This window comes from Molossus molossus, unplaced genomic scaffold (genome assembly GCF_014108415.1).
Source record: "Molossus molossus isolate mMolMol1 unplaced genomic scaffold, mMolMol1.p scaffold_m16_p_14, whole genome shotgun sequence".
In the NCBI taxonomy this organism is placed as follows: Eukaryota; Metazoa; Chordata; class Mammalia; order Chiroptera; family Molossidae; genus Molossus; species Molossus molossus.
In genome coordinates, this window is record NW_023425349.1 from 55,779,964 (window position 1) to 55,807,018 (window position 27,055).

At 44.3% G+C, this 27,055-nt stretch overlaps 1 protein-coding gene across 2 annotated transcripts in view; it reads right to left on the bottom strand.

Annotated features, from left to right (window-relative positions):
- GLIS3 (GLIS family zinc finger 3) overlaps window positions 1-27,055 on the bottom strand; it is a 469,129-nt gene that overhangs the window by 40,616 nt on the left and 401,458 nt on the right. For both annotated transcript variants that reach the window (XM_036261134.1, XM_036261133.1), the window contains one exon: window positions 15,283-15,451. In XM_036261134.1, the coding sequence (XP_036117027.1) occupies window positions 15,283-15,451 (169 nt within the window). The remainder of the gene's footprint in view (window positions 1-15,282; window positions 15,452-27,055) is intronic.

The window sequence follows — 27,055 nt, forward strand, 5'->3', positions numbered from 1 at the left end:
TGAGGAATCTTGAATAAATGACTTGATTTCTCCCAGACTCAATTTCAAGTATAAAGTAAAGATAATCTCGACTCTCACTGGGGACTGTAAAACCTGAGATAACATTTCATGTGTTCATTCAAGAGACCGTTATTGAGCCCTGACCAAGTGTGTGGTGCTGTTTTAAGCCCAGGGAATAAAGTGACACATGACACATATCTTTGTCTTTGTGAAACTTAAATTTAGGTGAAGGAGGCAGGAAATGAACACATTTAAGTTAGCAAACTATGTATTGAGCTAGAGGAAATGAGTACTATGAAGAACAATAAAGAATGAAAGGTGAGGGATGGAGGTAGATTATGAACAAATTAAATCGGGAAATCAGCGATATCAAAGTACTCCAGACAGTGAGTGTCTGACACCTTTCAGGTGATCGAGTCCTGGTGATGGAAAGGCTGCTCTAAAGAGAGTATCAGTGGAAGGTGTCCCTAACACTAACATGTACCAGCGCTTGAGAGCTATATACGACTGTGGTTCAAGCACGGTATTTGAATATCTATAGAGTTCTTAAAATAAAAACATATTAGGACTCTTTTCTCCCTTAGCTATTCAGGTAGGGAAACTAAGGCTCAAGGAAAGGGAAGCATTTACTCATCTGACTAACTTTCTGGTTCTAGAAGCAGTGAGTCGTGGTCTTATGTAAGAGCCTCATTTCTTGGAACTGGGTTTTCCAAAGCAGTGTCCTGAGTTCATAAATCCACACACTCACAGACCGTTCTAGCCGAAGGGCAGTAGAGCACCACCTTATTTGGACGAGATAAAGTACGCCTGGAGACACGAAATGACTTGCCCAGGCCCACGCTGGTTCTCCAGATACCACGTTACCCCAATGAGGCGAGATGCTCTCTAGTGAAAATATAAAGCCAGGCAGAGGGGTGGGGTGAGGAGGGATGGAAGAGGACTCCTGTGGACATTTGAGATTTTGATGCTAATCGCCTGCTGATGGGGACGTATCAGCATCCTGTTGCCATTAAGAAACCTGACAATGGAGGTAGATTTCTCAGTTTGCTTTGGGGAGCCTGCTCACTGCTTAACAGAGGTCTCCATGCCCAGGCTGGGCTTACACCTTGAGCTTTCTGCCTGGGTAACTTTCAGGTAGCACTCTTTCCCGTCTGTGAGTCCAAAGTGTTTCTATGTCAACTAACGATTGTGCGTCTTCAAACAAAAGTTACTAAAAGACAAGAACGTGTCATAACTGTGTCTTACTTTCTTCATTTGTGCTGTATAAAATAAGCAGTTCTGGCAAGCAATGTGGGACTGTGTGTTTCAACACTACTTTGAGGGTTAACACTTTGAAAAAAAAAATGGTGTTTACATGATCCACTAGATTAAACGTTGGTTGACATGTACTTTGGATAGTTCTCTCCCCACCCCCCTTTCACGGGGGTTACAGACCTCCCAAAGAAGAGAGAATGCATCAGAACAGCTTGTTTTATTGTAGTCACATGAAATATATTATTGATTTGCTGCCAGGGAGTAGAAATAATGGATACAAACTGGTCTATGGTAGATTTGGGGAGGTATTTTTATTCCCCCAAGAATTGTGGGGTATCATCTGTGGTGGGTTTAAAATTCATCTGTGAAAACTAATCAATGAAAAATGGCTTTAGCAGTTGGCCAACTGCAGAGGGGAAAAAAGAAATCCTTTTCAAAACCTAAAAAGAAAAGCACAGTTTCAAGGATTTCACATCTGATTTAACATCTAAAAAAACCCCCCAATGATAATACCCTACTTTGTATAGCCAGACAGCACTTCGTTTTAGTAGACTTTAGTGGTCTTTATAACGATTTATGAATCACTTCATGAATTCCTGGCTGACTCATCTGGGTGACTATAGTATCTACTTATACTTCCCTTCTGTCTCACAAAAGAGACACTTGGACTCAGTTCAATCCAGATTTGTCCCCGAATGAATCACAGCACGTTACTGGGGGAACTGCAAATTGAATTCTGCTTCGGAGACAATCAAGACCAGCTTTCAGAAATGAAGAAACGGCCGCTGGGAAGTGTGGGTAATTGCAACACTGTCCATCTGGGCAGGACCAAAGCAGGGACCCTTCTAAACTAGTCAAACAGCAGAATCCATCCCTTGGAAGGGCTGAGTGCGTCCTTCTCCTTACACGAGGCTGGGTCAGTATTTATTTATTTATTTGTCCTTACCAGAGGATATTTCCCCATTGATTTTTAGATAGAGTGAAAGGGAAGGATGGAGAGGCAGAGAAACATCAACGTGAGAGAGACTCGTTGCCTCCTGGGGCCTCCTGGGGCTGGGATCCAACCTGCAACCCAGGTACATGACCTTGACTGGGAATTGAACCCCAGACTCTTCGGTCCTCGGACCAACACTGTAACTGCAGAACCAAACTGGCCAGGGTGAGGCTGGGTGAATATTAACTGCAAATAATTTATCACATTGGACAAGACCAAGACTCAAAACTAACTGCCAGACCCTCCACAGAACATGACAAACTGAGGGCTGTGCAGTGAGCTGCAGGTGACACGATCACCAAGGCTTTTTATTTATTTATTTATTTTTTTATCCTCACCCAAGGACATTTTTCCATTTTTTGTTCAGGTAGAAAGGGAGGGAGAGAGAGGAACAGAGAGAGGGAGAGAAACATCGATGTGAAGGGACACATCGAGTGGTTGCCACCCGCACAACCGACCAGGGCCGGGGACAAACTGCAACCTAGGTACGTGCCCTTAGCGGGAACCGAACCCGGGTCTCTCAGGACCGCAGGCCGACGCTCTAACCGCTGAGCCAAACCGGCCAGGGCACCAAGGCTTTTTAAAGAAGACTCACATGTATACTCTAATGAATGCTTGTGAAAAACAAAGGGCAGAGTGCTCTGGAGAAACATTTCTCCACTTGGGTGCAGGAAGTCAGTTGTAAGTCAAGAAAACAAAGTAACAATGACCAAAGCAGAGAAGTGTATTTTTTCCTGAGAAATACTGAAATAGGGCATCGTGATATCCCCCGCACCACCACCATGGAAACAAAAAGGGAGGAGGAGAGGACATCCAGGGTATGTCAGAGAATTGAACTCTGCAGGACACACTTAACCAGGACCTGAGTATTTCAGGAATATCTTGCCTGCAGAGTTGGCGATGGCTCAGTTGTTTGTCTATTTCAGAATCTTCATGATAAGGAGAGAGGGAAGAAAAGTCTGTCTGCCAACTCCTCCTTACAAAAAAGCGCCAGCCAGAGGAAAATTTATCCAGAGTGGTCTCAGACCTTTGATGTAAAAAAAAAATGCTATGATAAAAATTCTGCAATGATATCATGCCTTCAGCCATTCTTACTAGATCAAAGCAAAGGGATTACCTAATGGCCTGCTGGGTGGCAAAGAGAAGACTCTCTTTTCAGCAGGATGTTAGGCATCAAGTTCAGTAAGCTTTACAATAGAATACATTAGATGTTTTAAAAGAAATAATTCAGAAGAGAGTGTGAAATGCCAGGTAAGAAATAGGGGGGAAAAGTGTTATTATTATTTTTCCTTTACTGATTTTAGAGATAAAGTAAGGAAGAGGGAGAGAGAGACAGAAACATCGATGAGAGAGAACATTGACTGGCCACCTCCTGCACGCCCCCCACTGGGGATCAGGCCCACAACCTGGGCATGTGCCCTGACTGGGAACCGAACCAGTGATCTCTTGGTGCATGGGTGGACACTCAACCACTGAGCCACATTGGCCAGGCAAGAAGTGTTATTTTTGTCTAATCATGAGAAAGGGAAGCCTAGGTAGATAAAAAATGGCATCTTCCATGCCTTTTTCATAATCTCAAACTGCATACACCAGTTTCTTGATGATATCTGAAGAACTTTTAGAACTAACTTCAAAATGCAGTACGCCCGCCAAGTAGGGCCAGGTGCCTCTGAAAGCCACTGCCAAATGAGACCTCAAAAGTCAATATAATCCATAAATTTGAAAAGAAACTAGTGGGTGGAGGTTTGGTCAGGAATAATATGTGCTGTTATTTGGCTAGAGAAATGAATGAGAGGAAATAGCATATACTGAAAAATTCATAATTAGAGACGGGCTCTTGGCTCCTATAGGTGGAAAGAGCATCAAATCCTCGGATGTTCACCACCATTTTTTATCTCCAGCACCTCACCCAGTATTACGCAAAGGTAAGTATTTCATAAATGTTGGTTTTTGCTGAACTACTCTGCTGCACAGCCCACTGGTTCCATCGACCTGGCTCCCAACTTGGTGCCAGTTCTTGTGTCCAGGGAGATGGTACTTTGTCCAATTGGCCCAAATGTCCAGTTGGACATTACATTTCCCAAAGACTGCCGTTTCTGTTTCTAGGGGAAAAACATCTTATTCAAGAGAACAACTCCAGTTATTTATTCTGAGCAGATGATTAAGACAGAGAAACGTTTTTCTCCTTGCAATTAAATAAACAAACGAAAACTAACCAAAGACAATTTCTCAGAAAATTAAGCAAAAAGGCTGTTCCAAAGAACTTCGTCTTCCGGTTTCTGCTCACCTCAATAGCCTTCCTCATCAATTACTGAACACACAGTCCTTCCCTTGCAGAAAGATATCCAGTGTCTTGGCAGCCAATGCCTTCCCTGTCTCCACCCGAGAGGCGCAAAGACAAAGCTGACTTTCCAGATCACACTGTTAAAACATTAAGCAGAGGTTTTCCTCTGAATCGCCTTTTCTACGTCAAGAGACCAGGAGGCGCTTTGTAACGTGTGGATGTCTTGACTCAGGCTGCAATGGCTTGTGCGCTTTCACTTGGGAATTCTGGCTCCACAGGACTTGCTGCTTCAGAGAAGGAGTATGAGAAGGACACAGGGACACATTTGAATAATGTAACAGCTCAGTTACCCCATGTTGCTTCATGCTAATGCCCTAAAGTAGAGGCTGCAAGAAAAGGAATTCTATTTTACCTCAAGCCTCCCTTGTTACTGTCATGACTCACTTTCCTGACTGAAAATCCAAGGGGACTAAAAAAACATCATCTTGGGCTTCACATGACGTAGATTTATTTGGAATGTGGGAACAAAATAAAGATGGCTGATTTGGCATGCAGAGGTGAAGGAACTTTCTTGGCACTTAAAAAATAGAGTTCCTTTTACAGACATTCTAGTGGTGGCTTTGTGCTGTGTGCTTGTAATTAATCTAAAGTGAAGAACCAGTGCACTTTGTAATTAAAAATACATGGAAAACAGTCTGATGTGAACAGATATTTGAACCACGAGTCAAGCTGTCTGGTAGACTGCCACACGTATGCACGCATCAGCGTCTCTCGCTTTGCCATGAAGTGACCCAGAGGAGAATGTGGAGATGGAAATACAATAATCATCTGCTCTGGGTTACTATTACCTTTCCTAGAAATAATCAAGGGATCACCATCATAGTCCTGCCTTCCTTCCATGGACATTCATTCATTCCACACAATTCCTTAGGTGCCTCCTCTCAGCACTGAGGGGGAAGAGTTGCGAACAAGGTAATTGTAAGCACGGCACAATCTCAGCTCTCAGGGAGCTCCCATTCTGGTGGAATGTAATCAGATCGTTAAACAGTGTCATTCCAGGCAGTGTGAAATCTATGAAGAAACACAGAACAGAGTTAAGAGTAGAGTGAGGTTGGAGGGGGAGTTTTTGATGGGGTGGTCAAGTAAGGCCTTTCTGAAGAGACTACATTTGAGCAGACACCGGAAATGAAGACACAGTCATGTGAAGTTCTGGGGAAGGTCACTTGCAGGTTTCAGGAACAGCAAGTACAAAGGCCCTGAGGTGAGATGAGCTGTTTTGCAGGAGCCTAAGAAGGGCAGTGTGGCTGGAGCATATTAGGCCAGAGGAGCAGTGGTAAATGAACGTGATGAAGACCAGACCATTGAGGGCCATGTAGACTTCAAAGGGCCTGGACTTCAGTGCAAGTATGGCTGGGGAAATGGATGTGATCGCACTGATAGGGTGAGTGGAAGGATCTGGGTAGGCAAGCCCAGTCAGGGGCCCATTGTAGTTGAGATGGGAGGGTATGATGGTGAACTACGGTTGGAGAAGTGGAGCTGATTTGGCTTAAATGTATTTGAGCTAATAGGATATATAGATTAATCAGATGTGAGAGTATTTGGGAAAAAGAAGGACTTGAAGTTGACTCCCAGGCTTTTTAGTTTTTTGTTGTTGATACTCCTCACCTGAGGATAGTTTTCCCACTGATTTTTAGGGAGAGTGGAAGAAAGGGAGGGGGAGAAGGAGAGAGAGAGAAAGAGACATCGATGTGAGAGAGACACATCGATTAGATGTCTCCAGCATATGCCCCAACAGGGCCAGGATTGAACTTGCAACGCAGGTATGTGCTTTTGACCAGGAATCGAACCCAAAATCCTTTGGTGCATGGGCCGATGCAATACCACTTAGCAACACCAGCCATGGCTAGGTTTGTAATTTGTATTCCCCAGTGGAGCCATTCACAATCACTAGGTAGATAAGAAGAAAGTAACAATATCACCAATTTCCCTAATGTGTGACTATTAGGAGTAAATCAGGATGACATATTTAAGAAACTATCAGTAAGGTGAAGATTTCTATGAGAAGAAAAGGTCATTCCAGAGCCAAATAACCCAACTGATATTATCCATAGAGAATAAAGCCTGGCTGTGGTCATGGGTTAATATTTAAGAAGTTTAAAGACTGGTGGGCTATTCTGCCCTGGAATAAACACAGAGAAGTAGCCCTGGCCAGTTTGGCTCAGTCGTTAGAGTGTTAGCCGTGGACCAATGAGTCATGGGTTCAATTCTAGTCAAGGGCACAAACCTTAGTTGCGGTTTGTCCTGGCCCTGGTCTGGGTTGTGCGGGAGGCAAGCAGTCAATGCATCTCTCTCACATCAATGTTTCTCTCTCTTTCCCTCTCTCTCCCTAATTCCCACTCTATCTAAACAAAAATGGAAAAATATCCTCAGGTGAGGATTTAACACACACACACACACACACACACACACACACACACACACGTATAAGGAACTTTTGACAGATTTAAAGAAAACAAAATAGGAAAAGAACTCCAAGCATTTCCAATCTAAGACTCAAAGCTCTAATCTCCATTTCCAAGGCCAGAATATTGGAATTTCTGCCTTTTCACTGTTGTCTCTCCATTGACATCAGGAAGAACATTCAGTACATCCCGTAATTCTTGAGTAGAATATCTGTGTGTGTGTGAGCGCACATGTGCGTTCTGTTTTGGGGGTGGATTTTGAGCCCCACCTCTCTTAATCTTGAATATGCACGAAACTGACCCTTTAGGGCAGTGGTTCTCAACCTTCCTAATGCTGTGACCCTTTAATGCAGTTCCTCATGTTGTGGTGACCCCCAACCATAAAATTATTTTCGTTGCTACTTCATAGCTATAATTTTGCTACTGTTATGTCTTAGGTGACCCCTGTGAAAGGGTTGTTCGACCCCCAAAGGGGTCACGACCCACAGGTTGAGACCCGCTGCTTTATGGGATGTCAAATGAGGATAACTGCTATGATGCTTATGATCACCTAGCATTAGGTGACCACCATATCCACAGACTGTAACAGGGATGACGTGGATGCCAACATTCAGGCTGATAAAAATGGCTATTGGAGGCTTATGTTTGTTTTTCAAGGATGGCTTTTCTTAATTATTTCAACAGTCAAGATTGACCAGCTTTAGTTTTAAGATTTGACAAGCCAGTGTTTTTGTCACCCTATAGGTTTGGTATCTTTCTACACAGTGTCACACATGTTAGGGAGCCTCTCAGAGCGGTGCTCATTGAGTAAATGGCAATTAATTATGACACCCAGCAATGTGGAGACCTCTTCACAATATCCAAGTCTTCTACGATGTAGTGAGACAAGTGAGGCCCACTTATTGCTGATGTTAGCGCTCTAACGTTCATATATTTGTCACTGTGTCTCTAACACAGAGGTTTTTTGACATGCAGTGACTCTTCAAAACCTCGATAGGTCATGACTATATAAAATACATGCTTTGAATTGCAAAGGACAAAACTGTCTTTTCAAATTGCATTAATAAAGAAAATAATACAAACCTCACGGGGCTGCCTCATCAGTCCAGGACATACACAGAACAGCCTGTCTGCTTGAGCACCAGAACCGTTCTAAGTCATTTCTTCTTCTGTTGGGCACGGCTTAACGTTCTGAACTCTCGCTAGGCGGGTAACCTGGCAGGGAGGTGTTTGGAATGTATGCCAGAGTCACCAGGGTGCCCTTATTGGCCAAATATACAAATCCTTGTCCTTAAAAGGGAGCCCAGACTCTTTAATACAGTTAATGAGGCTACTCCCCCATTTATACCTGAAGCCCCATCCCGGCTCTCTCCCTCCTCTGAGCTTTTGTACACACCCATGTTGCCTGGCCAGGTTCTGTAGACCATCAGCTTTCGGGAAGACATTTCTTCCTCTATTCCTCCCTCCCAACTTTTGGGTTAGGTGATCTTTCTATGTGTCTCCACAGGTCCCTGGTATCACCCCTGCATAGCATCTTAAATTATAGTCGCCTATTGACCTGGTTGTCCCTCATTAGACTGGAGACACTTTTTGAGGACAAGACTCCTATCAGTCTTATGACCACTATAAACTCAGCGTCCAGCATACTGCCTGATACGCACATGCACCCGCTGAGCAAATGACCCAATAAATGAATGAACCCAATGCTGAGATAGATTTTGATAACCTGTAATATTTTATATGATGCTTATAATTTTTTTTAGCCATTTTTGCACATTCACTAGGGGATTAAGAAGAGAGAGGAAGATTATGTACAGTGCATGTGTGTGTGTGTGTGTGTGTGTGTGTGTGTGTGTGTGTAAGGCCATGAACAAGCTGAGCATGTGAAGACACCAGTGTCCCTGTTTTCTCAGGAAGTCCAGGGGGAGGGAAGGACAGCAGAGCAGCAGGCCTCATTTTGAGATGTTCAGATACTACACATGCAAATCAGAGAGGACAGTGAGAAGCACGCTGCTGGCATCGAAGACCACAGGAAAGTGTAGGGAACCCCAGCAGTGGATGATGGCAAAGGGCACTTAGCAATGTGTGTGTGTGCATGAATGTATGTATTTTATTAGAGCAACTATTTATTGTGTCAATATATGCAGGTGACACAAGACTGCAGGGACTTTGAGAACTGGGATTACCACTATCCAGACCAATGAATCAAGGGGAATGATCTTTTCTGGACCCTTCCCACCTGGACAGAGGGGACTGGCAATAACCTCCCGTCTCCTAGGCACTCCCCTAACGGATCCCTTTCCCTTGTCAAACCCTCCTTAGCACCTACTGCTGAGTAGTGCAGCACAAGGCACTTTGGAGGTTACAAGGAAACGTAAGGTTCCTGCCCTCAAAGAACTAATAATCCATTTAGGAAGGTGACATCTGGGAAAAGGTAAACAAATTAAACAGATAAAAAGAACCAAGGGAATTAACAGGGTGACCGGTCTCAGGAAGCCTTTCTTGGTTGAGAACTAACCCAAGCTCCAAAGGATGAGTAACACTTAGTCAAGAATATGAGAATAAGGAAAGTCTTTAAGTAGAAGAGGATCCTGAATTAAGATGCAGAAACAGAGTCAGTGAGTAGGCTGGTTTGACCAGAGCAGAAGAACCTGCCAGAACTACAAAGATGTTTAATAGAAAACAGTTGCTATCTTTGACCCTTTAGCCTCCAGGAAAGCTATGTTCTCAAAGCTGAATTAGAAAATAACATCTCTGAAGACCAGCCCTGGTTATTCAAAGGCACAGAAGGAGAGCCCACAGATCAAAGTACCTAGAATTCTAGCAATGTCACATCTGGTATGAAAGGAAAATAGTAAGGCTTCCAAAGACTTGATACAGACTCAAGAAATTGGCATGCCTTCTTTGGTTACGGTGTTTTGACTACTTTCTCAAAAACAACTGTCCGAACATTCCCTGTTGTTGATTCCTGCACTTGATTGTATACTCCCCAAGACCACAGCCTTCACTTGCTCTCCGTCCTCTCTGGCTCGGAGGTGGCGCTCATAGGAAGTCGCTCCTCTGCGATCAATCCACGGGTCCCCTTAAACCCTCCCACCTGTACTACAGAACACACCCTGTTTGTGGATTTCTTCAGCAAGGAGAGAAGCAGCTGATATGTGGACAAGGTGAACAACACAAATCCAGCTGACTTATTACTGGGACTGCAAGGTTTCTCCATCTCAAAAAGGGACTCGATCAATATTTTTGTTTAGGTTTTTTCCTGGTCTAATTATCATGCTATGAAATGCCATTTCCTAAGACACTGGGTTCTTCTTATGGGAAGCCACTGTTATAAAGTCCCAGCGGTTATTTCAGTCTGACACAGTAAAACACCGTTTCCCATAAAAAGTTTAAACCAACATTAGGTGATGTGGTGTGGTCCTGCTTCAATCACTGAAATGATGTCATTCAGATAATATTTCAAAATAAAAATGAAAGCCCGTCAAACTGACAGACTTGCTCTTATTTTCTTTTACGATGGTTGAAGAATCAAAGAGCCTGATGCTAACGGGATAGATGTGGTGGACCTTCCCTGACTTCTGACAGTGAGTCAGCGCCTTTTATTAACAAGCTAAAGCTAAGTAAATTATGAATCAATGCCCACAAAGCAGGAAAAAATGCCAGTTTCCCACTAAAAATCGCAAAGTGTAATCAACCTATTTCCGTTAAGAAAACTGCTGGAGTTTTTACTGGGGGATTTCCCAGGCAAACAGACGCAAAGATATATAAACCAAAGCGGAAGGTAAGCACATTTCCCCGTAGTGTTTTTGTGCTGGACACTACGGCACACACAGTGAATAGTTCAGGGCCGTTCCATGTCATCCCTCTCCACACAGCCTGTTCAGGAGGCAGAACCTTCACACACTTGCCCATTGCAGCTGGGCTGGCACAGGCATGGGGCACACACCCTGTAGGAAGAGCGGAGCAGCAAGGCAAAGCCAGCGAATGAACCGTCCACTTCATTCACCACCATCTCCCCCCTTCCTCTCCATTTCCCCTTCCCTGATTGGTTACATTATCAACCACTGTAATCATTTCACATCCTCTGGCTTCTAACCCCGAATCTATCAGCCAAGCCAAGGCTGCCTATCTTTATGTTAGCAGCAACAACTACTGAGTGTCTGGCTTCGTGCCATGTCATATGTTACGGGCTTTACCTTGCTTTGGTTCATTTACTCTTAACTCCCTATGAGGCGCAAACAGAGGCTCAGACAAGCTAAGGAACACCACATCACCTCTGCGGCGTTTCTGCCAAAAATGTTTACAATAAATCTGTTTGGTAAGAAACAATCATACAAATCCAAACTGTAAAACATTCTGCAAAAGAAATGTCCTGGGATCTTAAAAAACTGTCTATGTTATGAGAGACAATAATAATAATGATGATGATAATTATCATTATCTGGGGAACTTCATTAGATTCAAGAAGACCAAGAAGAAATGAGAATTGTAATCCTTGTTAGATTCTGAATCATAAAAAGAAAAAAAAAACACTCTGGCTATATAAAATATATTCCCACAATTGGGGAAATTTGAATACAGTATTGATTGTACATTACATTAGATATTAATACTATATCAATGTTAAGTGTGTGATTATGTAGGAGAATGTCCTTCTTAGGAGATCTCTCCTGAAGTAATTAGGGTTGAAGCTTAATGATATTTGCAATAATCTCTCAGATCATTTAGAAACAACAGGCAAACAAGTAAGGATCTCCCAAGTTAGAGAGGCAAAGACAAAAAGAGATAGCCAGAGAGAGAGGGTGACAAAATATTAACAATAGGTAAATATGGGTGTACAGCATATGAATGTTCATTGCACTATTCTTCCGGTTTTTTAATATGTTATAAACTTTCAAAAGAGAGAACTGAAAAAAATGAAACATTATAAAATAAAGTGTTGAAAAAACAACCAAGCCCGGCTGGAGTGGCTCAGTTGGTTGAGCATTGTCCCATGCACCAAAAGGTTACCAGTTCAATTCCTGGTCAGGGCACATACCTGTGCTGTGGGTTCAATACCCAGTGGGCTCGTCAGGGAGGTGGCCAATCAATGTTTCTCTCTCACATTGATGTTTCTCTCTCTCTCTTTATCTCTCTCTCTGTCTCTCTCCCTTCCTCTCTCTAAGCAAGTCTTCAGGTGAGGATTAAAAAATTTTTTTTAAATAAAAATATAAAAACAACCTAAGTATCTGGAGTATCTAAGGAACACATTCAAATAATTAGTAACTATTGAAGCTGGCATTCAGGTATCAGGATTTTTGGTTTGTTGCTGTTGTTTTTGACACCACTAAAATCTTTTTCTACATTTATTCTTTCAATGGCTGTGTACAAAAAGAAGATACATAGATTGCTTTTCTCATATTCTTGTAAAGAGTTGTGACTACCAATAAGATGAGCTAAGAAAAAAGAGATCTCATTGGATAGGTTCTTAGCTTCACCTGTGAAAATTAATAAACAGAAACATCATTTAAAATGGAATCAGGAGACTAGAAGAGAGAACTCTGATGCACATGTCACTTCACACATACTACTGACCCCTCCAGGGGAAAGGTACCTTGCACCTCTGACAGGAAGAAAAGATCCCTTCTAGCCCAGGAGCAGCTCAGCCAATGGGAGGCTGCCATCTCTCAAGCGATGAAAAGTCACTGTGTTTGGAACTGTCACGTTCCTCCAATGGACTCTTCATTTACAAGAGCCCCTCTGAAGTCCATAAGAGTATTCCTCTCCGAGGTTTCTCTGAGCTTGCACACCGTTTGCCATTAGACTGAATGTCCTGAAGTGCAGTTCTTTCTTGTTCTGGAATAAACCCACTCTGCTGCAGATATAGCTGTTGTCTATTTGTTTAAGGTCAACACTACCTTGTTGAGCATGATTCTCAGCCAGGCAGAAGCAATGAGATGATGGAAAGCCCTTGGCTAATATCATTCAAACCCACTGGAAATTAAATAAAAAGCTAAAATGAATACACTCATCTCAACATATACATCTGTTAACCGGAAAGATTGCCTGTCTCCACTGTCTATGAATTTAATGGATGGTTATCATTCACTCTGCTTTGCACGCGGATCCTGTGGGAGAAGACTAATCATTTGTATACACTTTAACGGCAGAATAAGTGTAATATAACTGTTAAAATAAGTCTAACAGCTTCTGGTCCATATTTCTAACTGCTCATTAGACACTTTAGCTATAAAATAAGTACATACAACTGTTAAAATAAGTCTGACATCTTCTGGTCCATATGTCTAACCGCTCATCAGACACATCCACACAGATCCTTTATAAGCACCTAAAACTCAAAACTTAAAGTCCTTTTATCATTAATCTTTCTTTCCCACTCTGCCCTCTACTCATCACCTTCTTTTCCTCCATTCTACCACCTTTATATTTTCAATTTCTGTTAATGACACAATTTTCCATCTTGGTGTCTAGGGGCAAGACTCAGGGATGAATTTTAACCTCTTCTCTTTACTCCACATATACATGAGTATTTAGCAATTCTGCCTTTTAAATAATAATTCCTGAACACATTCTCTATCCTTAAGGTTTGCCTCAGTCCGAGTCCTCATATTTCTCACAAGGACTCCAGCAATAACCTCCTTCTTGTTTCCCTACCCCCTGCCCCTGCTTCTAGTCTCAATTACTCCCATCTTGTCACGTGAATTCTTTCTCTATAACGATAATATGGTGGCTTTCTGTCCTAATAAAGAGCCAACAATGGTTCTTGTCTAACTTCATCAGCAATGTACACACAGGATGTCGCCTGAGCTACTGGAACCTCCCTCCGTGTGTGTACTTGCCCCTCCTCATCTCTCGCCTTCATTCCTCTTGCTGCCTTGGATGCTGTTCCTCATGTATTCATCTGGAAAAGCCTTAGTCTTCCTTCAATGCCTAGATTACTCAGTCTTTCTTTCCCTCCCTCCCTGAGGCAGAGATAAGGACAGCCTCTTGGAGCTCCTATGGCATTGCTCTGCTTTGTTTCCATGTCGACCTCACCACTCAATCCAGTCAGGGCAGGGCCATGGTCTAATAGTCTTTGCATCCCCAGCACCCAGCCCCATGTCCAACACATCGTCCTTAGTAAATGAACAAATGCACTACCCTAAATAAAGGAGTCGACCTACATTTTTTAAAATATGGTTTATTGGACTTAAAAACACATTTTTAAAAAGTCATAGATGCCCTGGCCAGTTTGGCTCAGCGGTTAGAGCATCGGCCTGCGGTCCAGAGAGACCCAGGTTTGGTTCCCGCTAAGGGCACGTACCTTGGTTAACAGTTTGTCCCTGGCCCTGGTTGGGCCGTGCAGGTGGCAACCACTCGATGTGTCCCTTTCACATCGATGATTCTCTCTCTCTCTCCCCCTCGCATTCTATCTGAACCAAAAATGAAAAAAATGTCCTCGGGTGAGGATAAAAATAAATAAATAAATAAAACAAATAAAGAAGTCATAGACCACATCAACAATGAAGAAAGCGCAGATTGTTGGTGAACTCCAAGGTCCAGTACTTATATTAATACTGCCAGTTCAGTCCAGCAGTCTGCCTACCAAATGCTTTGCTCTCAAGGATTGCACAGGGGTCCCCACAAGAACATTTCCCCCTGTGGATGTCTGAGTGGATGTCTGAGCGTGACCCCCGGGACAGTGCAAATGAAGCTAGATGACACGTGCAAAGGGCAAGGTGAGTGTGTGCTGTCCACGTCACCGGAGGATGAGGCAGTCGACATAGGGACCAAAGTGTCAAGATGTTAAGTTTTCTCCTGGAAATTATTTACGAGGGTGGTAACAATGCCAAGTATTCAGTGAACAGCAGCCCCTTCCCCATTGCTGGATAAAATCCTGTGCCCGTTCACGCCACACTCTCAGTCTAACACTGCCGATCAAGGTGCTGAAAGGTACCCTCTTACCTTTGGAAGGCATTTCAACCTGTAGGGACATTATCTTAAAATCGAGTCCCAGAAACAAGCTAAGAAAAGGTGGGAGAGACAGAGACATTCTGATGTGTTTTCCCAGCATAAGACAGTTCAGTTGGCTGCCAATATCTTCATTTTTTTTGCTCCCATGGAAAATAAAACAGATGAGAGATTTGATCCACGTGCTTTGTGTATGTACTTTTAAAATGTCACCTTTGGGTAACTCAACCCACCAATGGATTATTAATAAAATTCAGCAACTGTCAGAGCGCTGCTCCATGTGGAAGGAGGTTTGGCTGCAACACCTATTAGAGGAGAGAGACAGATGGCCTTACCTCTCGGCTCCCGCGTCCACAGCTGCGAGTGGAGGTAACTGGGAGGAGGGGGTGTGGGGGCTCCCCTGTACATTATGTCCCGGAGAAGGGTGACTGACAGGATGCGGGGGTGGCACGGCCCCAGCAGCTGTTCCGCTTCGGGTTGAATGATTGCTGGAGAAGATGGAAGCTGAAATCAAGGGAGAACAAGCATCAGACTGCGCCCCAAGTGAAGCCCGCGTTTTTTAAATACCAAAGGCTGACAGCGAGCATATTTTAGGGGCTTGTTTGTTTTTCTCTCGGATGGTTTTCAGGGAACAGTTCTCCCCTTATTGGATATACACAGCTTTTGTTTTCGCGGTGGAACAGGTTCCCCAGCTAACGTGCCTTTAGGGCTGCCTGAGGAGCTCACATCCGTCTGGCTCCAGGCTGACGTTCACGGTTTCCCAAAGCACTGCCCGGCCCCTCACCAGGCTGCGGTCTGGACACAGTGTAATCAGTCAACCTATAACGCCTGCATCTGGGCGAAGGTTTCTCCACTAGCTAGCTCCCTTCAGTCAGGAGGGGCGAGAGTCAGGTAGCAGAAGATTCCCTCTGCTGACCGAGAAGGGTGCGACACAGGCCTGCGTCCTCCTCTCATGCCACTGCGAGCGCGTGGGTCAGGCCGGGGTCTCTCTCTGTCACTGTTAAATCAGTGTAATGAGAGTGGAGCTTCCCCCGTCCCAGCACCAAGGCAGGACCCACACTCTTTTAACTTCAGAGTCTAACGGGCCCCAGGCATTTCCCCGCCGGTGTGATGGATGGCTGTTCTGGGTCTTCATCAAGGATGAGTCTTCTCCTAACACTGCAGAACATGAAAAGGGGGGTCTCGCGGGCGCCTCTGGGATAGTCCCCGTTATTGACTATTATGACAGAGAGTGAGTTACAGCCTCATTCGTGGGGGCAGCCTAGCCTTCGAGAACTGTATGTGACCTCGAATTTAAATATGTGCCCATTTAGATCGGCTAATTGGTACGATGTCACAGAAGAAACTGGGGCTTGTCACTTGCAGAGTCTATCACTATCAGAGAGGCTCTCGCAGTGTCTGGGACCTACTCAGCAGACATCTCATTATAGTGCAATCACACTGGCATCATTACGCTGACTCTCTTTAACTTCCTTCTCCGTACAAAGCTATGCTGAGCTTTACGCCCGTCCCTGCTCTTTGTGAACTTACTCTACCGATAACAAAGAATAAATGGATTAAAAAAAATAAATCAGGCTCAGGATTAAGAAAAAGAAGCCACATAATCAAAGAGATTTGAAGGTTTAAAAGTTCAGGGAGCTGTATTTTTAGACCAGCTCCATTTTTCTCCAACCCCTCCTGGATAGAATTAATACCCCAGATGACCCAGCCCCCCAAAGCTTAATCCAATGGAATAAGAGTTCAAGTACTTCAAGGAACATGTAAAAAGGCAGAATTACCATCTTCCCGCTTAAAAAGCTACTGGCAGGGGTGTGATCTGATTTGAAGGGTTTATTTCTGGTAAGTCAGCACTGTGTCAGGTTAACTCTTGTCCTCAGAAGCCTGCATCCTCCGCAGCCCTCCACGTCCTCAAGAGGTGGTGTGACTAGAAAATGCTTACCAGCTCAAAAAGGCAATGCGGAGCGTCTGCTGTGTGTCAGCCTCCAGAAAAGTTGCACGTTTGCAAACTCGCTGGAGTCACCTTATGAATCACTGCCCTCATTTATGCTCAGCTCGCTCAGGCAGCCACAATTCTGCTTGTATTCCAAATAATAATTTTACCCCAGAGAGAAGGCTGCTTGGATTCACTGTGGCAATAGTTTTAGGACTGGTGTTTGTCAGCATGGAGCTCGGTGTTTTATATACTATTCCAAAAACTAATGGAATAATAAGAGGTCACAGAGACACTGTGGGAACACAGCTAATTTTTTCCCCCTGCCTTAGTATAGTAATGTGAGCACTCCTGTTTGTTTTGTTGTAGCTGCTGAGTGCACCCATCACTCACTATCCCCTGGAGGTATCTCTGTATGTATGTGTGTGTTTATCACAAGGGGAGGACTGCCCCTGCTGTTTGTGACCCCATGGGCAACAGGGGAACTGGGTGTGCACACTTCATGTTCTACTCGGTGGTTCACTAGAAAATGTGCTGCTTCCCAGAGGTCTAATTAGCTATATTAGCTACATTTTTGCATTAGCTGCAATGAAAATGGCTGGGAAATTTGTTTTATTCTTGCAGCTTGCTGAACACTGAAAGCTAGGCCTGGTTAAGGACCTCTCCTTCATCCCATTTAATGGCCAGGACCAACCATCCACTATTCATCTATCCATCCATCCCTCCACCTCCAAACATTATTTTACTTATTTAAAGCCTCACCAAGGATATGTTTTTATTGAGTTAGAGAGAAAGAGAGATAGAGAGAGAGAGATATATAGAGATAGAGATAGAGATAGAGAGAGAGAGAGAGACTCACACTTGCCTATAATGTCCTCTAACTCTGTCTCCTTATTTTAATAGTTTTGCTGTATGTGTAGTTACTTGTGTTCTTTTCATTCTTCTTTTAACAGCCAATTATTCTGCAGATGTTTATGAGGTACCTACTGTGTAGCACACTGAGCTAGGTCCTGGAACAAGAAACCTGTGGTGCCTAGTGTCTCCAACAGCATCATTCACGCCAGTGTGTTGAGCAAGCAAAGACAAAGATAATCAAACGCCAGCCAATGCAGTCCATCTTGGGATTCAGTGAGTAGGACATGGACAAAAGGAACAGTCACCCACCAGCTCCTATTCCCCACCAGTCAAGGGTTGCCCCTGGGTGCACTTCCCTCACACTTCCAGGTAGGCACATGAGCCACAGTGGCTAAAGTTTCTCAGAGATGCTCTACACCCAGGCATCAGAGAAGTTGGAGGGCAGAAAGCCAGAGGTACATGGTGCAGTTGAGGAGAGGAGCTACAAGTAGTACTGGTGCAGATAGTTGCCATAGCAACAGAACAGGTGGACTAGATGGTGGAAAGGGTGTAAGGGGAGACATAAGACGTGTCTGGTACAGGGCAAAGGCTTAGAAACATGCCCTCCAACTGTGCTGCGGTCAATGCCGACTGACCAACAAGCTCTTCCATCCACTGCTATAGCCAGTGAGTGGCGCTGGTACAAGCAGTGGCCCTTTGAACTGGGGCCCATGAGAATAAGACAGAGAAGGCTTTAGGGTACCATACTGAACAGTTTCTTACACAGGGCATAAGAAATGATGTCTTGGCAAAATGAGGCCCATGACTTGTTTCTATTTTCTAAAAGATGGGCTGAGAGGTCTAAGACACACTCGTGAGAAAACAGAGTCGAAGCTGACAATGCAGTGTCTACACAGAGCAGTCTGTATGCACAGTCCGGGGCAACACTGACTGTGGATGTTCCCTGTGACCAACCTAATGACCAGAGATTTAGAGGAAGTGACAGGAGACACAGCATGTCCTTCTTACGCATAGCCCACCTTCATTTCGTATACCTTTCCAATAAAATGGACAAAATTCTAGAGCCAGAGAGCTGTAGCTTCAGGAGGATTTCCTTTGGCCTCTCCCGAAGAGCCATGTTCCTTAGAAGTTTTCACTATGGCACAGGAAACTCCTCTCCTACCAACACCGACCCCTAGGAATCTCCTACTATATCACAGTCACGCATCCAGGATTCCAACTCACTTAGTGCAGTCTAAGAATATCCTTTCATTCATTCACTCACTCACTCATTCATTCATTCAAACACAATTTTCAATTTTCCAGCCCCGACTCTGTACCAAGCAGGTGCTCATCTCTCTTAAGGCTGCAGTCTGAACACCTGCTGACTGTATCTAGACCTGCTCACCACAACACATGCTTCCAGAGAAATGCTCTGGCTTTGCTACATGATTTTTTTTAACCCCAGGAAGAAAGTTATGTTAGTGGGCAATTCTAAGGTCATTCACAGAAGGAAACATTTCCTTCCATACACACTCAAAATGATTTTCCAAACTCAACCAACGGGGCATAGGAGGCCTACTGATCCAAACATAAGGAAGAAAGCGGACTCCTCCAGAATCCAGGGCAATATTAACGGAACTCTTATGATCAAATCAACCGGCGCACACAGGCTGCCACAGGGGCGGCTTTATTGTCTTGTGTCACCTCAGGGGTCAGCACTACTTTCAGGGCTGGAAGAGGGCTTTGAGGTGACCCTCCAGTCGGGGCTGATGACTGGCAGCCGGAACAACTGATTAGGCACAGCAGAGGAACATATTGGAAATTCTTATTGCTTCTGTGATTAAGAGATGGTGGACTCCCCAAGGAAATAAAAGCCTGGTCTTGAGATGAATGCATGAGCCCTGCCTCTAGCAGAGGGCCAGGAGCTAGCCTCCCTGCCGCTCTGGGCTTTCTCTCTCTCTGGGGCCTGGCTTACTGCCGTCCCTCACCCTGCCTCCTGGAGAGGTAGGTGGAGGTGACTCAGTGGGGCTTTATAATGTTGACAAAGCAGCATCTGTTGATCTATGTGGTACCCAGATACCACCTCTCTGGTTATGGGGACCAGGGTATTCTAGGCTGGCGCCTTTAACTAGCTCAGGATAATCTGGGTCCATAGGCAGCTCTATCCAAATGAAAACAATTAATCTCTATTTCTAATGAGTACAGACAGGGAGCCCGTGGGGACACGTCAGCTGTCGCATATTCACTGTGTGAGTGGAGGGAAGAAAGGAGTGTTAGTTGCTTCTCAACATGAAGTCTACTTCTCTCAGGCCCGTGCCCAGAGCCAGGGAAGGCTACCACAGACATTGCCCAGTGACCATGCTTTTCATCATGTAGGGGCAGGGAAGATGTCCCTTGCCGGGCTGAGATAGATTAAAAACAGCCAGTTGGAGGGCCTATTGCTGCTGAAAACTGTCTGGGCAGCCAGAGTCCTGATTCTTGAGCTTTACTGTGCAAACAGAGCCCCAGGGTAAAACACTGATTCTGTTCACTAGGTCTCAGAGGCAGGGAGTGCTGAGTTCTGAACGCCTCTCACACCGCCCAAGTTCCTGGTGATGTTGAGGCTGCCCATCCAGCGGCTGCACTCTGAGCAGAATGTTCTGGGCCACCCCTGAGCTGCATTTCTCCTCCTTGCTGCCCCAAACCTCAGAATCAATAGTCAACACCCACTGAATACTTTGCAGACCTTTCCCCGGTTTACTGACAAGGACCTGGAGGCCTAATTGAGCTTCTGATTACATTACCTGATTAGGTTACCTAAGTCATGTGGCTTATAAGTTAGTGCGGCTAGAATTCAAACCCAGGAAGCCTGATTTCAGGTCACATGCCCCTAACCACCATAGCACAATGCCTCTCAAGCACAGGAGGGATTCAAGAAAAGGCACAAGAGTGCCCATATTGCCACAGAACCCCTCGACCCTCCGTTTGCCAAGGCTGCCTGCAGTCACTAAGCACTCTCCTCCACCAGGAACATGGATAGCTTTCTCCGCCAAAATGCTGGTTAGGATGCAAAAAAGTCAAGTCTCGTTTCTGTTTCTCAAAGCACCGAAGCGACCTCAGCACGGCTCTGAAATGCATTCAGGCCAGAAATTAACGGAATAATTTTTTCAGAAAACAAACAGCTAGCAGGAAAGGTGTTCTCCCCCAGTAAAGATTTCAGATGCTTGTCAGAGGCCTATCGACCCACCGGTGGGAAAGAGGGGTAATTCGTGAGCAATCAGATACGTGTACTTGTTACCACACGTTAGCACGATGTCGGCCAAGCCGCCACCTCTGTCAATAATGCATGAAGGAGAGATTTGCTGTGCAGATCTGCTGCCCCTGAGCTGTTCCCATACATATGCATCCGAAGTCACCTATAATTACTTAAAAGCCATGGTGTTGCTCTAATGCTGGGACCTTGAGAAATGACATTTAACGCTTGGTGGCTGGTACACTGGAGGAGGTACGGGCTCACCCTTCATTTCTCGGACAGTATGTCCAGGGTCAGGGCACAGAAGAGTGAGCCAATCAATGAAACCAGGCTAAGTTGACTTTCGCAGATATATTAAAAAGAATTAGAGGCTCCGTTCAAAGGGAGAGTTCAATCTTGTCTCTCTGTCTCTGCCCCTCATTCTCCCAGGAGAAACCTGGCAAGGATTCGTGACACAGCTGACCTGCAGTGAAAACTCTTGCTCCTCTGGCCTCACCAGAACTTGGGTCCCACAGAGAGATCGTGTGTCAGGGTGGTTGTGAGAAAACAAAGTGCACCTGCTGACAGTGAAATGGACTTGGGTTTGAATCTTAGCTTTACCAACTACTAGCAATGTGTCTTGGGCAAGTCACCTAACCTAAGCTCCGTTTCTTCATCTTAAATGAGGATAATACCTCTTAGGATGGTGAGGAGGGTTATATAATATATACAAAATACTTAGAACAATGCCTGGGCCATGGTTAGGTGCTCAATAAACCACTGTTGTTATTCTTTGGCTATTTATTTTACTGTAACGATTACTATTACTAATAGGATAGGAAAGAGAAAGGCACAGTTGCTCCAAAATGGTTAACCTCCGATTGTGTATGGCAGCGATTTTCAACCAGTATGTGGCAAGAATTTTTAAAATATGCAATACCTATTTAGTCAAGGGCACTGACCTCTTTTTTCCTGAGATTGTCAAATAAAAAAATGACAACAGTCAACACAACAATAGTCATTTGGTGTGAATGCCCTGTCTTGAACCATAAAGATATAGGTCATATAACAGAGTTGCCTATTACTGGTCATGTGACATAATAAGGTTGCGTCTGGTTGGTTAATTTTGGTACCTGAAATCCTTATACACAAGTAAAGGCATCCGATTTTTTTAGTTTACCTTGGAGCAAAAGGGTAGGTAATTATTATTTTTTTGTGAATCAATAAAATTATACCTACTATTTTTGTCAGATTGGCAAAAAATATATTTCTTGGTGTGCCGCATAATTTTAGTCATTAGTTTATGTGTTCCATGAGAAGAAAAAGGTTGGAAATTGCTGGTGTATGGCCTCTTACCTAAAGGCACATATAAATATAAACTGTAGACTAGGGTCATTTTACTTTATTTTTATGCCTTTCACCCTCCAGCTGTCTGTCTGTTCTCTATGGTCATTTTAAAATGCAAAAGAGTATATACATCATACTCTCTAATAATAAGCATTTTTTTGGTTCAATTTTTCTCATGCAAGTTGGTAGAACATGTTCAGTGCCTGAGAAAGAATCCTCACAGGTTAAAATGTTGTACTTCATTTTGCATGAGTAATACACACCCAGAGTTACAATCCATAAAGCATTTCAGTTTAAAAGATAACAAGCCATTTTCATGCATGACTGCACTTCGTTAAGGAGTGAAAACAGGCTGGACTAGAATGTCAACACAATTGTCCCTCTTGAAGCTTAGTTTATCTTGAAGTAGTTCTACATTTTCAGCACTTCTTTTTGTTTGTTTCTCCAAGAGCATGAAGACCCAGCCACGGTTAATTTTCAGAATTCAGAAAAGACTTCCCTCCAGTCATTCTGAAGAAAATGACAAATATTGGGGGTGACTGGGAGTTTTGCTCCCCAGGAGTGAAAATTTAGGCCCCAAACCTTCGGCAGTTCTCTGCATTTCACCCTGGAGCAATTTAATTGCACTGCCTTTCCGTGGAAAATGCTCTCAGGACCTGAATTCACAGACCAGAGTTTTCTAACCCAGAGAAGGCCTCGGCAGAGTCGCTGGGAAGGCTGCGTTTGATCTTGAGGTTAATTGGAGAATGGAGAGATGCCACAGCTAATCCTTGCCTTGTTGCCTATCAGTAAAAAGGGCTAGTTTCCCTCTTTCTTTCCTCCTCCCGTCTGAGCTTTTCCCCCCTTCCCCTCTCTCTCCACCAGGAAGGGCATCATTTCACATTCCACCTGTATTAGGAAAAAGTCGCTTCTTAAGGGTTTGCACAGTCATTTCTCTAATCTTTCCCTTCTCCTTGAGGCATGAATAATTTTAATACTGCCAATCCCTAAAAATCTATTCTTTCCGCCTGTCTTTCCCCCCTCCTACTTTGCAGTGTAGAGTATCATTATCCAGCAGCCCTGATGAGAAGATAATGAAACAATCCCTTCTCAACCCGATCGTGTGGCTGTCAGACTAAAATGACACCCCCTGTACATCCTTGACATGCTACACCAAGCTAATTGATGGCAAACAATGGTAACTGTCACCACTGCACTAAGACAAAGAAAACATACTTGTGTCACCTGATGGGAGAGCTACCTAGCAACTGATAAACAAATGTGTTAGGGAGATGTTCTATTAAGGTAAGAGAGGGTACATCTCTGAAGAACATGCCTATTAACTTTGAGCTTAAGAGCACTGCTGTTCACTGGGGAATAGAAATAAATAAGGTAAAATGAGAATTTATTGATGTCTGCAGAGTTACATGAATATTCAGGTTCTCTTACAAATAGATATTCCCACATGAGCTCCAACCTTCTATGTAGGCTGCCCAATTACATTTCCCCATCACGCACCTGGATTTATAGCCAGGGAAGAAGTTATTTAGTGGTTGAAAGGGGATACATGCCTACATGCCTTTCTGGAATACACTGTCATACAACTAGAAGATTATGGCTGATGCTATCCACGGAAATGCCAAAGGTTACCATCAAACATTCTGAAATACCAGGTATAATTAACTTCATGTTAGAAAAAGCTCCTGAAACATCTGCATTTCAGAACAAAGACATTTTGTTACACGTTGAATGGCTTCGACTGGCAGCTCTCTCGACTTCTCTGGGACCAACATTTCACGCAGCCCTCGCGGGTCTTTTTCCAGGTAACGTGTGCCAATCGAAGCGCAAACCTCACACCCTAGCTTTCTTCCCTTGCTCCCTAACCTACGCACTTATTGACTCACAGAGACTTAGTAACCCAGAAAGTCAGTAAGGTAACTGCACAGGCAAACAACGCAGTGAGCGATTCAGTTTGGCCTCTGTGACGCTGTCTTCCACTGGGGCAGAGTGGAGAGCATGAGGCAGACGCAGCAGGCAGGGCCAGCAACTCCTGAGCTGTTAGAGCAACGCTCCTCATCTCCTTCTTCAGAAACCAAGTCCAACTTGGTAACAAAAACGAAAGTTTTAGTAGAACGCATTCGGTTCTCTGACTCCCCATTATTCACCCCTTGGCTGTCTCCCCCGTCCTGTGTGGACTGGAAAAAATGTTTGCTCCCTTTCCGGTGGGATGGAGTTAACCCCACCCACTCCACTTCCACGTGACTTCAGAAAGCACTTCACAGCGAAAACTTCTTGAAACAGATTTTTAGCACAGACAGCCAATCCAATTTTCAAAGCAACAGTCTTCTCACCAACTCAAGGACTGATACACCAATACCGAACTCTGCTCGGGAAACCTCTCCCTTTCCTAGCTCTGTACAACAGTGTAGCAACAGCCCTCTGGGGGCTCGGCTCTAACAGGGAACCAAAGTCTGCAGTTACCACGAGCCCTGGGCGAAATTGGAGCGGTGATGAAGCTGTTTTGTTGTGACTCCAGACAACCCCCTTTGCTCTTTTTCTGCACTTTGCCCACAAAGTGGATGCTCTCTCCATTGTGCCTCTAGATGCTCAGTTTACCTCCTGGTTTACTCTCGAGAGAAACTCGAAGTCATTCACATGTTATCATGAATTCCTGCCCCTACCTAACGTTTCTCAAGGAATTTTTATTTGAAGACTTTCTCCACCTTGGACGGAGGGCCAGTCTTCAGTTACATCAGCTCCAGGCATTCTTGTTCCTGGCAAAAAGTGCATTTTGAGGAAGTGACATTTTCCCTGTTGGAACCCAGAAGGGTCCCTAAAGTTTGATAGTTCAACTTTTTGCTTTCCTCCCGGGCATGACTTAGTATGTCAACAAGAGGTCTGGATTTTAGAAAACATAATCATTACTATTCGAGGGTTTAAGATGTTTCTCTTTTTAGGAAAAATAGACCTGGTTGGAATAAAACAAGGCCTACTCCCTCTGATATCTCTGCCAGCCCTGGCTTCACCAGAACCACAACTGACTGGGGCAAGTCGGTCTTCAGACAGCTTCTTCCTACGGGTGAACCACACTTCCCACCGTGGCCCAGGCTGCTTTTGCAGATGTCCGCTGCAATGTGACCGTTTTACCCACAACCATTCCATTACAGAGCCACTACCTTTGGGGTCCCACAGAAAGCCCCAGGGAGGAACAGGAGAGCCAGGGAGTGGTCTGGATCCTTTCAACTTGACCTGTTTTAAACATTGGGCCTTATATGAAAATCTCTAAAAACCCATGGGATAGAAGACCACTAAAGTATTTGCTAAATCTAAAATATTAAGAAGATACACAAAACCTCTAAATATTGACAGGCTTTTAAAACAACAGTTGATCAAGCACATGGAAGCCATAAGCTTCCCTGGTTTCATGCAGTTACTGGTGAACGGCCACGATGTCAGTATAGAACAGTGGTCAGGAAACCTTTCCTGTACAGGCCAGGCAATAAACATTTCAGGCTTTGCAGGCAAGAGGCAGTGTCCTCCATTTTTTGACCAACTGTTCTCATCTAAGGGCTAACAGCCCTTTTTCACATTTTAAACCTTAAATCTTAAGAACCATCCTCTCAGGCCATGCAAAACCAGGAGGCAGGCAGGCCAGATTTGGCTCGAGGGGTAATAAATTGTCCGCTGTGTATTAACTATTAAGAACCATCATGAAAAGACTAGGGGACTGTTTCTAACATTTGGCAACTAAATTTGAGGTAAGCAAACAGTCAAGAATAGTTTTCTTGATACCTTAGGGTATATTTGGAGATAAATGACATGACCTGTAAGAATCTATCTTATGCCCTGGCCGGTTTGGCTCAGCGGTTAGAGCGTCAGCCTGCGGTCCATAGAGACCCGGGTTCGGTTCCCACTAAGGGCATGTACCTTGGCTGCAGTTTGTCCCCGGCCCTGGTTGGGTCGTATGGGTGGCGGCCACTTGATGTGTCCCTTTCACATCGATGTTTCTCTCTCTTCCTCTCTCTCCTTCCCGCTCTATCTGAGTAGAAAATGGAAAAATGTCCTCAGATGAGGATAAAAAAAAAAAAAAGAATCTATCTCATGACATCAGGAGGGACACTAAGGCCTTAGCAAGGCCAAGACAATGACTGTACCACTAAGTGTATTGCTCAAGGCCGTTCACCCTATTCTTCTCTCCTCCCTCTACTTCGTCCTCCAAGAGTCATCACTGACTAAGTTCCTTTTTCATCCTGGCACACAGGTACTCTGTATGACCAGCCTAAGCATACGTCAACTCTTCATGGCGACAGAAAGAACTGTCTAATTTACAGATCTGAAAACAGGTCTTGAATATGGGAGTTCTGAGTCCTCATAATGACTTGAATTCCTCTCGAAAGGAACACTTGTATCTCAGGACAGCTACCTCTGAACTCCAAGTACCAGCCCCCAGTACTAACAGGAATGGAGAGAAGGGGTCTTAGTCCCTGTCACAGGCATCGGCTCTGCTCACGAGTGGTTCTCTAGGCTTTTAGGCAGAGAGGAAGGAAAAAGAAAAGAGCACTGACTGGGCATCTCCCAGAGGCAGCAGGTGTATGACTTCTTGTACGTGATGTTGCTTAACCCTTACAACAGTCCTAGGGGATCAATATCCTTACCACCATTTTACAGAGGAGAAGTAACCTCCCCAAACCAAACATCTATTGAGTGAAGAGCCAGGCTTGGAGCTAATGACTGTGTGCTGTCTCTGGAACACAAAACCAAAGAAACCATACCACTTTATTTATTTATTTTTAAAAAATCTTTT